Source organism: Notolepis coatsorum (genome assembly GCF_963971535.1).
Source record: "Notolepis coatsorum genome assembly, chromosome: 8".
Classification (NCBI taxonomy): domain Eukaryota; kingdom Metazoa; phylum Chordata; class Actinopteri; order Aulopiformes; family Paralepididae; genus Notolepis; species Notolepis coatsorum.
The window spans coordinates 133,866,410-133,881,409 of NC_140172.1; the positions used below are offsets into that span (position 1 = coordinate 133,866,410).

General features: G+C 48.4%; 1 protein-coding gene across 2 annotated transcripts in view; it reads right to left on the reverse strand.

The window, feature by feature from the left end:
* Positions 1–4,371: 4,371 nt before the first annotated feature.
* LOC311232824 (leucine-rich repeat neuronal protein 4) overlaps positions 4,372–15,000 on the reverse strand; it is an 11,734-nt gene continuing 1,105 nt past the window's right edge. The window contains exon 2 of one of the 2 annotated variants that reach the window (XM_084319639.1): positions 4,372–5,444. In XM_084319639.1, the coding sequence (XP_084175765.1) occupies positions 4,599–5,435 (837 nt within the window). In that variant the 5' untranslated portion in view covers positions 5,436–5,444 and the 3' untranslated portion in view covers positions 4,372–4,598. Of the gene's footprint in view, positions 5,476–15,000 lie in introns of both variants that reach the window. The other variant, XM_084319640.1, reaches the window with a different exon arrangement.

Sequence of the window (15,000 nt, forward strand, 5' to 3'; positions counted from 1 at the left end):
TTACACTATTACACACTATTTGGGGTACTTTGGGGTATTTTGGGGTATTTTCTGGTATTTTCTGGTACTTTGGGGTATACTTTGGGGTATTTTGGGGTATTTTCTGGTACTTTGGGGTATACTTTGGGGGTATTTTGGGGTACTTTGGGGTATTTTGGGGTATTTTCTGGTACTTTGGGGTATACTTTGGGGTATTTTAGGGTATTTTGGGGTAGTTTCTGGTATTTTGGGGTATACTTTGGGGTATTTTGGGGTAGTTTCTGGTATTTTCTGGTATTTTCTGGTATTTTGGGGTATTTTGGGGTAGTTTCTGGTATTTTGGGGTATACTTTGGGGTATTTTGGGGTAGTTTCTGGTATTTTCTGGTATTTTCTGGTATTTTGGGGTAGTTTCTGGTATTTTGGGGTATACTTTGGGGTATTTTGGGGTAGTTTCTGGTAGTTTCTGGTATTTTCTGGTATTTTGGGGTAGTTTGGGGTAGTTTCTGGTATTTTGGGGTATACTTTGGGGTATTTTGGGGTAGTTTCTGGTATTTTCTGGTATGTTGGGGGTATTTTGGGGTAGTTTCTGGTATTTTGGGGTATTTTGGGGTAGTTTCTGGTATTTTGGGGTATACTTTGGGGTATTTTGGGGTATTTTGGGGTAGTTTCTGGTATTTTGGGGTATACTTTGGGGTATTTTGGGGTAGTTTCTGGTATTTTCTGGTATTCTCTGGTATTTTGGGGTAGTTTCTGGTATTTTGGGGTATACTTTGGGGTATTTTGGGGTCGTTTCTGGTATTTTCTGGTATTTTGGGGTACTTTCTGGTATTTTGGGGTATACTTTGGGGTATTTTGGGGTAGTTTCTGGTATTTTTGGGTATTTTGGGGTATTTTGGGGTAGTTTCTGGTATTTTGGGGTATACTTTGGGGTATTTTGGGGTAGTTTCTGGTATTTTGGGGTATACTTTGGGGTATTTTGGGGTAGTTTCTGGTATTTTCTGGTATTTTCTGGTACTTTGGGGTGATTAGTAGGACCCTCTCTGGGTGATAAACAGTTATACTCTCTGGTAGATAAACAGTTATACTCTCTGGTAGGTACAAACAGTGGAATAGGAACAAACACTTCTCTTTAAAGTTTGGACACTGAGATGTACTGCATCTTTCTAATGATCCAATTTGTATTTGTATTTAAGAGAAACAGGTATAGTATATACAACATATCGTATCTTTTTCATAATGCTACTAATACAAGATGCCTTTAGGGACCATGAGTTTTTATACATAAGATACAAAGATACTTCAGAATCTTAACGACTCGGTACAATGAAAATCCAATTTTTCAATCTCACTGCATTTTCTTTTTACAGACGGTGTGTTGATATAACATAACCCACAGAACTGTTGTTGTTGTTGTTGTTGATTACTATCCTGGAGTTCAAATGATTTCTGATATCCAATCTGCTTCCCTGAAAATATTACATCATGTACTCTGGTTACCCTGATTGGTCCATCAGTGTCAGTTGTCAGTAGTTGTAAAGGATATTAACTAGCTAGTCCACAAACAAGTAATTAAACTAGTTTGCTACAATTCAGTTAATTTTAGTGGTTCAAAAACCTCCACAACAACTGTGACGATTTATTTATAACCTGCTAGCACAGGTTAGCAGAGTGCACTAAGCCACGCCCCCTGACATACTGAGAGCTGGCTGTGCTCAGAGAGGGTGCACTAAGCCCCGCCCCCTGACATACTGAGAGCTGGCGGTGCTCAGAGAGGGTGCACTAAGCCACGCCCCCTGACATACTGAGAGCTGGCTGTGCTCAGAGAGGGTGCACTAAGCCCCGCCCCCTGACATACTGAGAGCTGGCGGTGCTCAGAGAGGGTGCACTAAGCCACGCCCCCTCAACATACTGAGAGTTGGCTGTGCTCAGAGAGGGTGCACTAAGCCACGCCCCCTCAACACACAGAGAGCTGGCTGTGCTCAGAGAGGGTGCACTAAGCCACGCCCCCTCAACATACTGAGAGCTGGCTGTGCTCAGAGAGGGTGCACTAAGCCACGCCCCCTCAACATACTGAGAGCTGGCTGTGCTCAGAGAGGGTGCACTAAGCCACGCCCCCTCAACATACTGAGAGCTGGCGGTGCTCAGAGAGGGTGCACTAAGCCACGCCCCCTCAACATACTGAGAGTTGGCTGTGCTCAGAGAGGGTGCACTAAGCCACGCCCCCTCAACATACTGAGAGTTGGCTGTGCTCAGAGAGGGTGATCTAAGCCACGCCCCCTCAACATACTGAGAGCTGGCTGTGCTCAGAGAGGGTGATCTAAGCCACGCCCCCTCAACATACTGAGAGTTGGCTGTGCTCAGAGAGGGTGCACTAAGCCACGCCCCCTCAACATACTGAGAGCTGGCTGTGCTCAGAGAGGGTGCACTAAGCCACGCCCCCTCAACACACTGAGAGCTGGCTGTGCTCAGAGAGGGTGCACTAAGCCACGCCCCCTCAACACACAGAGAGCTGGCTGTGCTCAGAGAGGGTGCACTAAGCCACGCCCCCTCAACATACTGAGAGCTGGCTGTGCTCAGAGAGGGTGCACTAAGCCACGCCCCCTCAACATACTGAGAGCTGGCTGTGCTCAGAGAGGGTGCACTAAGCCACGCCCCCTCAACATACTGAGAGCTGGCTGTGCTCAGAGAGGGTGCACTAAGCCATGCCCCCTCAACACACTAGAGCTGGCTGTGCTCAGAGAGGGTGATCTAAGCCACGCCCCCTCAACATACTGAGAGCTGGCTGTGCTCAGAGAGGGTGCACTAAGCCACGCCCCCTCAACATACTGAGAGCTGGCTGTGCTCAGAGAGGGTGCACTAAGCCACGCCCCCTCAACATACTGAGAGCTGGCTGTGCTCAGAGAGGGTGCACTAAGCCACGCCCCCTCAACATACTGAGAGTTGGCTGTGCTCAGAGAGGGTGCACTAAGCCACGCCCCCTCAACACACAGAGTGGGTTGTGGTCAGAGAGGGTGTACTAAAATAGTCATAACAAATCAAATGATAACATTCCACAACTAGACAATATGCTGTTTGTGGCCGACAGCAGGTATATATCCCCAAACGGCCCAAATTCTCAATCCACCTTTTGACCATGCCCCCTAATTCCAAGGTGAGGAGTAGTTCATGTTTTTAGTTTTATGAGAATAGCGCCACCATGAGGCCAGATGACTCAGAACTTGACAGACATCCTTGCTTTTGTAAGACAAACATATACCGTCAGGTTTGGTAGAAATCGGACGGTGCGTTCACAAGTAATGAATCACTTCCTGTTTACCATGTGTTTCTCTCCTGACATTTTGATTGCATCTGGTGGCCATATGGTTTGGCTCTATAAATGACACATTTGAAGAATGTTCATCCCCAGATTCCACACAGCAATTGTGGTGAGAATCAGGTGAACGGGCTACGGGGAGTAGGGGAAAAAAGAGTTTTTACAATAATTCAAGATGGCAGAAATTCCAATATGGCAGACTTCCTAGATCCTAGAAACGGTATGATGTAGACACATCTCTAGATACCAGCTTCATGTGATTGTACAGTATGTCTACCAGAGCAGGAGATAAACTCATTTGAAAATCAAAAGGTTAGGCGCTAGAGGAAAAAGTCATGGGGTCAGCTAAATCAATAGGCTTCTTCCTCCAGGGGCGTCTTGAATGTGCACTGCAACTTTGACGTAGCGTAGGATCTGCCACAGCAGTTTGGGGCGAATCCATAATATCCCCAACACTCATTAAGTTAAGTTAAGTTAAACCTTTATTAATCCTCATGGGGAAACTCCTTCTCTGCATTTCACCTCCTAACTAGGAGCAGTGTGCAGCCACACAGTGCAGCGCCCTTTGACCTCTAACTAGGAGCAGTGTGCAGCCACACAGTGCAGCGCCCTTTGACCTCTAACTAGGAGCAGTGTGCAGCCACACAGTGCAGCGCCCTTTGACCTCTAACTAGGAGCAGTGTGCAGCCACACAGTGCAGCGGCCCGGGGGCCGACCCAGTACCTCAAGGGGCAGGAAACATAACATGCCTTCAGAGATATAATACACTTTCTCTGACTGAATTAACATCATTGTACTGGTTCTTTAAGTATCACAAGAGATTAGTATCACGACACGTGCAGAAGTTGTGCTGAATGATTGTGCGTTGATGCTCAGAGTTACACAGTTCTCTGTAGAAACGCCCCCCCAGCCACCCGAGGTCTGTAGAAGATCAAGTCTGGCGTCAACCGTGTGTTCCCTCTGCAACCAAGCGGAAGTCCAGCGACCCGCCTTGTGGTTTGCGACGGACGGTACCCCGTCAGCCCCCCAACCCCCCGACCCCCCCCCCCCCCCCCCACCCCCCACCCCGGGAGCCCACCTCCGCAGTAACTAAACCTTTTCGTAATATATATAGAAACCCCGGCCTGGCAAGCGTCCGACGCTAAAGCCCTGAATATACCCATGTCCGCAGATGCGCGTTGGTACGCGTGACGTAATTTGCGTACCATTCTCACCAGCGCTCTTGTCCGCACCGCATACGGCGTGCCCGTTAGATTGTGTGACCGCGCGGATATGCGCGCCGACTTCTCGAGTACGTCGGGGCGCTAAGCCTCCGCCGGCTCCGGGGCTCGGCTCTCCAGCGGCGTGTCGGCTTCCTGCGTGTTGGAGATCCTGCCGGCCTCGGTCTTCCTCCTCCTGGCCCGCTGCCTCCAGAGCAGCACGGCCAGGGAGGAGAGCAGGAGGAACCCCAGCGCCCCTCCGATGAGCCCCGCGCGCAGAGACACGCCCCCGCCGCTGCCCTCGGGCCGGTACGCCTCGCACGCCCCGTCGCCGACCCCGGCATCGTTCACCGCCGCCACGCACACCTCCGTCTCCCGGTCCACGCGTCCCAGCTCGCAGCTCCTCCGGTCGGCCCCGAGCGGCCCCTGGCGCAGCTCCCGCCCGCCCACCGTCACCCGGTACGCCGTGACGTAGGAGTAGGGCGCGCACCAGCGGACCGTCACCGGGCCGGAGGAGAAGCCGGAGCGTGCGAGTCCCGTCAGCGCCGGGGGCTCCGGGGGCACGTCGTTCCAGCTGATGCCGGGGCACAGGCAGCCGGAGCGGGCTGCCAGCTCGGAGCAGGGCGTCTGCGGCTCCCGGCACGGGTCGTAGTCACAGGGACCCCCGCCCCCGCTGCTGCTCGAGGGCACGTCGGTCGGCGGCGGCCCGGCGCTGGCGGTGGGCGAGATGTCGACGTCGTAGTAGTCGCTGAACGGAAGCGCCACAGCGCCGTTCATGGTGTCGGTGTCCCGCAGCGGTGAGGGGGCGGGGGAGGAGGCGTGGCCTGTGTTGAGGAGAGCCAGTAGGAGGAGCGGTGAGGGGAAGGAGGCGTGTCCTGTGTTGAGGAGAGCCAGTAGGAGGAGCGGGACCACCAGGGGGCGACGTCTGCTGCCGCCGGACATCGTGGAGATCTGGAGATCACAGGGAGGACGGTTCAGTAATCTGGTTTGGAATAACAACAAATCGTTTTTGTTGAAGTTTCGTGCATCAACAGGACACTGTAAAATGTATCCAAACTCAGATATGATAACAACAAATAATATAAATATATATGTAACGGTTGTTATATCGTGAGTTTATTATTATGCACCTCGCGGTACCATCCGTTTCATATATATATATATATATATAGATGGTAAAAAATTTATATAGATAGTAAAAAACATATAAATAGTAAAAAAAATATATAGATTATGTCAATTGTGAGAAAGGCATTGACACAACTGAAATAAGTGAACTGAATAAGTGAAGTTTACACATAGTATATATTCAGATTTTCTATTGTCTATATTTATTGTAATGTATAATATAACCGATAGGACATACAGACCCTCATCTGCACATTTTCTCATATTTTATATTCAGAGTTAATTGTATTGTTTACACTGTTTATTTTTATCATATTTTTTTCCATGATGGGTCAGAAGGGATATTTTGTATTCAGTCCGGGTGGTGATGGGTAGCCAGTGAAGTGAGTGGAGGATGGGTGTGATGTGGTCGTGTTTACGCACTCTCATCAGGATCAGAGAAACCATGAACTGAAATAAGTCAAATGATCTCACGCCGTTGGGCGTTCTTTCTCTGTCATAATTGGCTACATAACAACCAGCCTACGTACAGGACACGCCCACAGTGTTGGGAAAGTTCACTTTCTACATGAACTAGTTCAGTTCACAGTTCACACATTTTTAAATGAACTAGTTCATTTCATAGTTCATAATTAAACATTTTGAACTAATGTTCATGGTTTCAAAAATGAACTAGTTTATAGTTATTTTTTCAATACGTTGCTGCAAGCTATTCAGAAGCGTTGTTTGTTACTGTACACACAACCTTGTTGTGGATTTTGAATTCTTTATTAACATCTGACAATAATTTTGCCAATACATCATGTGTATGTGCTCTTTTAATCGTCGGCTCCACATTGTTGTGATGACGTATTTGTTAGTGCGACAGCCAGGGGTGACAGGCGTGTACGCGTGACAGGCAGCTCGCTTTTGCCAGATTGGGTGGTTTTCCGCATCATATTAAGGCCTGTTTACGGTGTGTTTTAGCTGGGTTTTCACCTGGTAGGCTCTTAGAAATCTGGCACACTTTTCAACGAAGTTATACTGTGATAGAGCGCCGAGAATGAACACGTTCACAATTACGTTCATCTAGCGGAAATCAAGTATGTTCAGTTCATGTTCGCCCAAAATATGAACGAATTCATCGCCAAATTATAATATCACAAACACACACACACACACACATACACGTGCACACCTACACACACACACACACACACATACACACACACACACACACACACACATACACGCACACACACACACACACACATACTCTTTTGTACTTCATGCATGGATGCAATTATGTTATGATGGAGATTCTTTTAATTTCTTCTTCTTCTTCAGTGTTTCAGACCAAACACATGTTATATATGTTATATTATGTATGTTATATATGTTATATATGTATGTTTTATATGTATATGTATGTTATATATGTTATATATGTATGTTATATATGTTATATATATATATGTTATATATGTTATGTTATATATATGTTATATATATATGTTATATATATCTTATATATAACATATATCTTATATTATGTTATATATATGTTCAGCACGTCTCCTCTGCTCCTCACAGACCTTCACTGGACTAAAAGCTAGGAGTGCAGTCTGACGACAACCTGTTCTTAATTAGAATATACTAAAACTGATATGAATAAAATGGTATCTGTAACTGAGGGGTACAATTCCCTGACTGTATTAATCAAGTACTGATATCATTAATCACTACCGACTTGTACATTACTGGCCAATACCGTACAAAGGTATTCTAGATGACAACACTCGCACAATAACAGGGTTTTCCACACAGAATACTAGTTTACAATATTTATTACATAAAAGGGATTGTTTACAGTACTTAGATTGCGCTTATAAGGCAAAGAATGTGCATAGGCGAGTCAATAGTGAATATTGAGAATTATCTAGGGATCTTCTGGGAAAGGGTGTACTACCGGTTGTAAGCCAGCAGAGGGGGCCAAAGCTCTATGCAAGTCCAGGGTTCAAGGGGGCGATGTCACCCCTGTGGCAGCGGGGAGAGCAGTGGTGATCCCAGGGTGCGCTCCGCGCAGATGAGAGCCGTCAAGTCTCTGCTCCGGCAGAGACGGGCTTGAGCGATGGTCCTCACGGTAGATGTGTAGATCCCACTGCAGCAGCGGGCAGACGGTTCTGCTCCAGCCGCCACAGTCAAAGCACTGAAGAATAATCCTTGCCGGAAAGTGGCTCTGCTGGCGGGGTAAATCCTCCGTGTTGCGCGGTAGTGCGCGGTGGTTCAGAGTTGAACTTGACGTTGGTCTCTCCTATTTGCACGCGGCTATAAGTGCTCTGTATAGACGCACAATTACTCCCTTCACGTGGTCTTTGACTCGTAATGAAGGCTTTTACTAGTAAATAGTGAACGGTACCTTGAACAAAGGTATTAGGATAACACGATTCTATCTTGGGCGATACGAGCCCTACTCTGCACCACACGTTGCGTAGTGGGTGAGGCTTTACTCGGTAACTGAACCAGACTGAACTGAAGGCGAACTGAAAGAGAACTGCAAGGGGGGTTCTGTATTCTTGCGCCATATTTATATCCACGGCGGACAAATAGTGCCTATCTCATTTCTGTCGCCTCTCGGTCTCGTAGCCGTGGGCGAAAGCGGGCATGTTTGGGCGAGTCCGAGGCGGTAGCTTTCAAGTCCGCTCGAGGGGGTAAGGCTTTACTCGGTACCTGGCGCCAGGGGATCGCTTCCAATAGGGGAATGAATATTATGGTCTGTCCTGCTAGACTAAAGGGATATTCAGTGCATATTGTACAAGGAATATACAGGGGATATCAAACGATATACAAATATTATACATGGGATCTCAGGCAATAAATATATATATTCGGTTTAATCTGACCCTTTGTAACAGCCGCCCCCTAATTAGTCCCACCTAATTAGCTAAGCAGGGACAGATTAACCGCACTGTCCACTACTCAATGTCCGTTGTGAGGGGTCGGTCAGTTCACAAAGTCAGGGGTCATGGTCGTCATTAGGCGAGTCGGGGAGCCTTGGCGACTCTATCAGCCTCGCCACGGGTCGGTTGTAGATCCGCCCTTGGCCGAGCACTTCTGCCACTCTGACCTTTCCGTCGGCACCAGTGGTCACTTTGCTTACGCGGCCGGCCGGCCACGCAACTCGGGGTGGTGACTGGTCTATGGTCATGACGACTGGACGGGATGAAGGGGGGCTTAGGAGGAAGCGGGCCTGAGGCTGCTTTGATCTTGGCTTGGCTGTGCTTTCTCCTCCTCCGTCTGTTTCTCTTGTTCGCTCTGTACCCCGTGTGAGGAGGGGCCGGTCCCGGCCGCCCCGTCAAGGAGTCGCTTGGGGTGCTGGGTTCGAGGTCAGCTACGTCTGAAGCGCAGCTGAGCGGGGTGGAGTTCCGAACTCCCTCTGGTACCCACGGTTCTCTCACGGGCCTCTCGCTTAATGTCAATAGCCTCTGCTGTACGGGGGAGAGGCCGGTGTCTTCTTCTGTCTCTCTGGAGTGGAGGCAACTAGTGGCTGCTGTTCGGTTGGGAGATTTAGCGAGGGGCCCTTGTAATGTCCATCCTAGGCGGGTCTCGACTGCTGCAGGACAACCTCTGGGTCCTGTATGGACCCGGTCTATCGGGACTATGAGTTCTGCATGGTCGGAGCCTATCAACAGGGTCGGGGTAGCGCCGTCCATGAGCGGGATAGGTAATTGGCGCAGGTGCACATATTTATCCATCAACTTGGTGACAGGGTAGGTGTACTGCGAGAGTCCTATTTCTTGGCTGGTGAAAGCATTTGTGATCTTGTACCGTCGCTCTGGCTGCCCGCTTGCTGCGATAGTGAAGGAGACATTCTCGCCCTTTATCGTCTTTAAATCTCTCCTTATTGTCCGAATCGTCATTTGGTTCTCGCTCCCCCGCAGTCCCAGCTGGGCCGCAGCGGACGCGAGCAGAAGGGTCTTCTCTGACCCGTCATCAAGGACGGCGTAAGTGTCCATGACTTTGTCCCCGTGGCTCAGGAGCACTCTGACCACTTTGAGGAGCACTCGGGGGGTCTCGCTGTGCTGGTCAATGTGGAGCACTCCTGCTGGTTGGTTGTCTTGGACCTTCTGGTGGGCTCCGCACCGTGCTGCGCGGTAAGCGGCGCCCACCTGGGCCGCCTGGCGCCACTGGTTCACTTGGACGGGGTTCAGTGTCTTATATTCGGCGCACTGTGCCAGCCAGTGTCCGCCGTCGCAGTAGGTACAGTAGGGAGCGGTCTGGGGGCTCTTCGGTGCTGGTGCCACCGCCTCGGCATGGTACAGTACCGCGACGGGCCCACTCTGTTGTCCTGGGTGACGCTTGTTGATGTCGTGCAGGACCTCCAGGTGGGTGCCACCGCACCTGCTGCACTTTTTCTTCAGGTGGCACTCAGCTGCTAGGTGGCTGCGCGCGCAGCGGAAGCAGCGGCGGTGGTCCTTGACCCACTGGCTCACATCATCCGTGGTCAGCTTCTTGAAATCCTCGCACTGATGGAGCCGATGTTCTCCCTCACAGTACTGGCACTCGATCTTCCACTGGTCCTCTTTCGTCGAGGGGGTGTTGTGGTTGGAGTGCTGCGGTACTGACTCTGATTGGTGCATGACAGTCACCGATCTTCTTCCATCATTTATTCTCCTGGTTCCTTCTCTGGAGCCAGGGGTGCTCCGTCCGAATGTATCTAGCCGTAAGCTGCTGACTTCTCTCGCCAGGAAGTCGGCTAGATCGAGGAGGTTCGGTTCGGGGCCATTAGGGTCTCGGTGGTCTCTCTGCCGCCTAAAGCGCTCCTGTCGGGCGGGCGGTAGCTTCTCCAAGATCCTCTCTACATTTGAGTTGGCGTATAGTTCATGCCTACCTTTTTCCCTCTGCGCTCCCAGCATCCCTACCAGGGACTGCACTCTGATGGACAGGTCGTCCAGTGCTCGATTGTCTGTGGCTGGGGGTAGGCGGTCAATATGCCTTATCTCTTCTATCACGTAATCCCATATACGTCCATATCTCTGGTCCAGCGCTGCAAGGGCCGCTGTGTATGGTGTCGAAGAGGAGGCGTAGGCCAGCGCTATATTGTGCGCTCGCGGTACTTTCAGGTGCTTCAGTAATATTGCATACTTGTGGCGTTCATCAGCGACATCCACCATCATTGTCTCTAAGCACATCCGGAGCTCCGTGTACTGTGCTCGATTCTCATGGATGAAGTCTGGAATTGACGGCGTGGCGATGTATGACGCTGTGGGTGACTGATACATCGGTGAGCGTTGGGGGAGAGGCTTCCTAGGCGAGTCTCCTCTTGCGTGTCGTCTTGGGCTGGTACTTGGTGGGTACCGAAGGTCGGGTACCCAGGTGCTGTTCCTCGGGGCTGACGGTGCGTCAAACTCACCCGTGAGTTGAGTCGGGGGTTTGTAGCGCAGGGCCTCGGGGCTGACTTCTGGGCTGTACTGGACCTCCTGGTCCTGAGTACGTTGCTGTGGGTCGGGGCTGTACTGGGCCTCCTGGGCCAGAGCACGTTGCTGCTGGTCGGCTTGACACTCCTCTTCCTCCTCATCTCCCTCTGCTAGGACCTGGAGTCGTCTGTTCAGTCTCTCGGCGTGGTCCGGTTCCGTTACCCGGTTGCTGGGTCTCGTATGGACCGGCTGGGGAGGGGGTTCAGAGACGTGGACAGGCTCCTCCTGTAGGCGGGGTTCGGAGACGTGGACCGGATCCTCCTGTAGGCGGGGTCCCGGGTCGCTTCGTCGGGTAGGGGAATGTGTCCTAGACCCATGTCTTGACGACCTCTGGGAGCTCCGTGCGGAGTGAGGGGGTGTCGCCATGGCAACCAGTTTGTCCATCAGCTCCGCCTGCATCCGGTCGCGCTCTGCCTCGCGCCGGGCATGGGCTGCATCGCGCGCTGCTTCGCGCTGGGCATTGGCGGCGTCGCGCTGCGCATTGGCGACGTCGCGCTGGGCATTGGCGCTGGCATGGGCGGCGTGGAGCTGTGCATTTGCGACGTCGGCGCGGCTTCGCTCGATGTTCTCTTCTGTCTGGAGGCGTCTGGTCTCCAGTCTTATTCGGTCGTCCTCGCTCCTTTGTTGCGCCTGGAAGCGCTCTCGCTCCCCTGCGTAATGTTCGCGCTCGCACGTCTGTTGCGCTTGAAGTCGATCGCGTTCGGTGGAGGCTGCCAGGGTGGCGATGAGTGCCTGCGCCAGCATCTTGTCCGCCTCGCTGGGGGAAGACGCCGTTCGGGGCGATCGGCTCCCGGCAGTACTGGTTGGAGATCCGTTCTCCGGTTGCGTACCGCGGAGATCCGTCTCCTGGGTGCGCGTCTCTTTAGGGTTGTCTTCCTCCCGGGGCTGGTCGGGGACTACTTCTTGGGTAGTGTCTGGGGGTAAAGTCGTGTCAGTTCCCTCCTGGTCCCCACCGTGAGCTTGGTCAGTTACATTAGAACCCACTAGGGCCTCTGTTGGCGGGGTAGCCTGGTTGTTAGGGTCGGACATAATTTTACTTTCTACTTTTTCCGCGTTTAACTTCCCTTTAAAGCTAGGTATTGGACTGACAGAGTATGCCTCTAGGTAGGGAGGTGGCTGTCGTCTGCGCTGCGGGCGATCTAGCTTAGGAGAACCGTTTGTGGAGTGTTCGTCATCGGCCAATTCCATATTAATATTATATTAATATTACGCTAATTATTATCTCGGCTATCGAAGGACCAATTGTAACTGAGGGGTACAATTCCCTGACTGTATTAATCAAGTACTGATATCATTAATCACTACCGACTTGTACATTACTGGCCAATACCGTACAAAGGTATTCTAGATGACAACACTCGCACAATAACAGGGTTTTCCACACAGAATACTAGTTTACAATATTTATTACATAAAAGGGATTGTTTACAGTACTTAGATTGCGCTTATAAGGCAAAGAATGTGCATAGGCGAGTCAATAGTGAATATTGAGAATTATCTAGGGATCTTCTGGGAAAGGGTGTACTACCGGTTGTAAGCCAGCAGAGGGGGCCAAAGCTCTATGCAAGTCCAGGGTTCAAGGGGGCGATGTCACCCCTGTGGCAGCGGGGAGAGCAGTGGTGATCCCAGGGTGCGCTCCGCGCAGATGAGAGCCGTCAAGTCTCTGCTCCGGCAGAGACGGGCTTGAGCGATGGTCCTCACGGTAGATGTGTAATTCCCACTGCAGCAGCGGGCAGACGGTTCTGCTCCAGCCGCCACAGTCAAAGCACTGAAGAATAATCCTTGCCGGAAAGTGGCTCTGCTGGCGGGGTAAATCCTCCGTGTTGCGCGGTAGTGCGCGGTGGTTCAGAGTTGAACTTGACGTTGGTCTCTCCTATTTGCACGCGGCTATAAGTGCTCTGTATAGACGCACAATTACTCCCTTCACGTGGTCTTTGACTCGTAATGAAGGCTTTTACTAGTAAATAGCGAACGGTACCTTGAACAAAGGTATTAGGATAACACGATTCTATCTTGGGCGATACGAGCCCTACTCTGCACCACACGTTGCGTAGTGGGTGAGGCTTTACTCGGTAACTGAACCAGACTGAACTGAAGGCGAACTGAAAGAGAACTGCAAGGGGGGTTCTGTATTCTTGCGCCATATTTATATCCACGGCGGACAAATAGTGCCTATCTCATTTCTGTCGCCTCTCGGTCTCGTAGCCGTGGGCGAAAGCGGGCATGTTTGGGCGAGTCCGAGGCGGTAGCTTTCAAGTCCGCTCGAGGGGGTAAGGCTTTACTCGGTACCTGGCGCCAGGGGATCGCTTCCAATAGGGGAATGAATATTATGGTCTGTCCTGCTAGACTAAAGGGATATTCAGTGCATATTGTACAAGGAATATACAGGGGATATCAAACGATATACAAATATTATACATGGGATCTCAGGCAATAAATATATATATTCGGTTTAATCTGACCCTTTGTAACAGTATCAATATAATAAAACTGGTATGAATACAGTGGTATTGATATAATAAAACTGGTATGAATACAGTGGTATCGATATAATAAAACTGGTATGAATAAAGTGGTATCAACATAATAAAACTGATATGAATAAAGTGGTATCAATATAATAAAACTGGTCTGAATACAGTGGTATCAATATAATAAAACTGGTATGAATAAAGTGGTATGAATATAATAAAACTGGTATGAATACACTGGTATCGACATAATAAAACTGGTATGAATAAAGTGGTATCAATATAATAAAACTGGTATGAATACAGTGGTATCGACATAACAAAACTGGTATGAATAAAGTGGTATCAATATAATAAAACTGGTATGAATACAGTGTTATCGATATAATAAAACTGGTATGAATAAAGTGGTATCAACATAATAAAACTGATATGAATAAAGTGGTATCAATATAATAAAACTGGTCTGAATACAGTGGTATCGATATAATAAAACTGGTATGAATAAAGTGGTATCAATATAATAAAACTAGTATGAATACACTGGTATCGACATAATAAAACTGGTATGAATAAAGTGGTATCAATATAATAAAACTGGTATGAATACAGTGGTATCGACATAACAAAACTGGTATGAATAAAGTGGTATCAATATAATAAAACTGGTATGAATACAGTGGTATCGACATAATAAAACTGGTATGAATAAAGTGGTATCAATATAATAAAACTGGTATGAATAAAGTGGTATGAATATAATAAAACTGGTATGAATACACTGGTATCGACATAATAAAACTGGTATGAATAAAGTGGTATCGACATAATAAAACTGGTATGAATAAAGTGGTATCAATATAATAAAACTGGTATGAATACAGTGGTATCGACATAATAAAACTGGTATGAATAAAGTGGTATCAATATAATAAAACTGGTATGAATAAAGTGGTATGAATATAATAAAACTGGTATGAATACACTGGTATCGACATAATAAAACTGGTATGAATAAAGTGGTATCGACATAATAAAACTGTTATGAATAAAGTGGTATCAATATAATAAAACTGGTATGAATACAGTGGTATCGACATAATAAAACTGGTATGAATAAAGTGGTATCAATATAATAAAACTGGTATGAATACAGTGGTATCGACATAATAAAACTGGTATGAATAAAGTGGTATCAATATAATAAAACTGGTATGAATACAGTGGTATCAAACTATCAATATAATAAAACTGGTATGAATAAAGTGGTATCAAACTATCAATATAATAAAACTGGTATAAATAAAGTGGTATCAAACTATCAATATAATAAAACTGGTATGAATACAGTGGTATCAAACTATCAATATAATAAAACTGGTATGAATACAGTGGTATCAATATAATAAAACTGGTCTGAATACAGTGGTATCAATATAATAAAACTGGTAT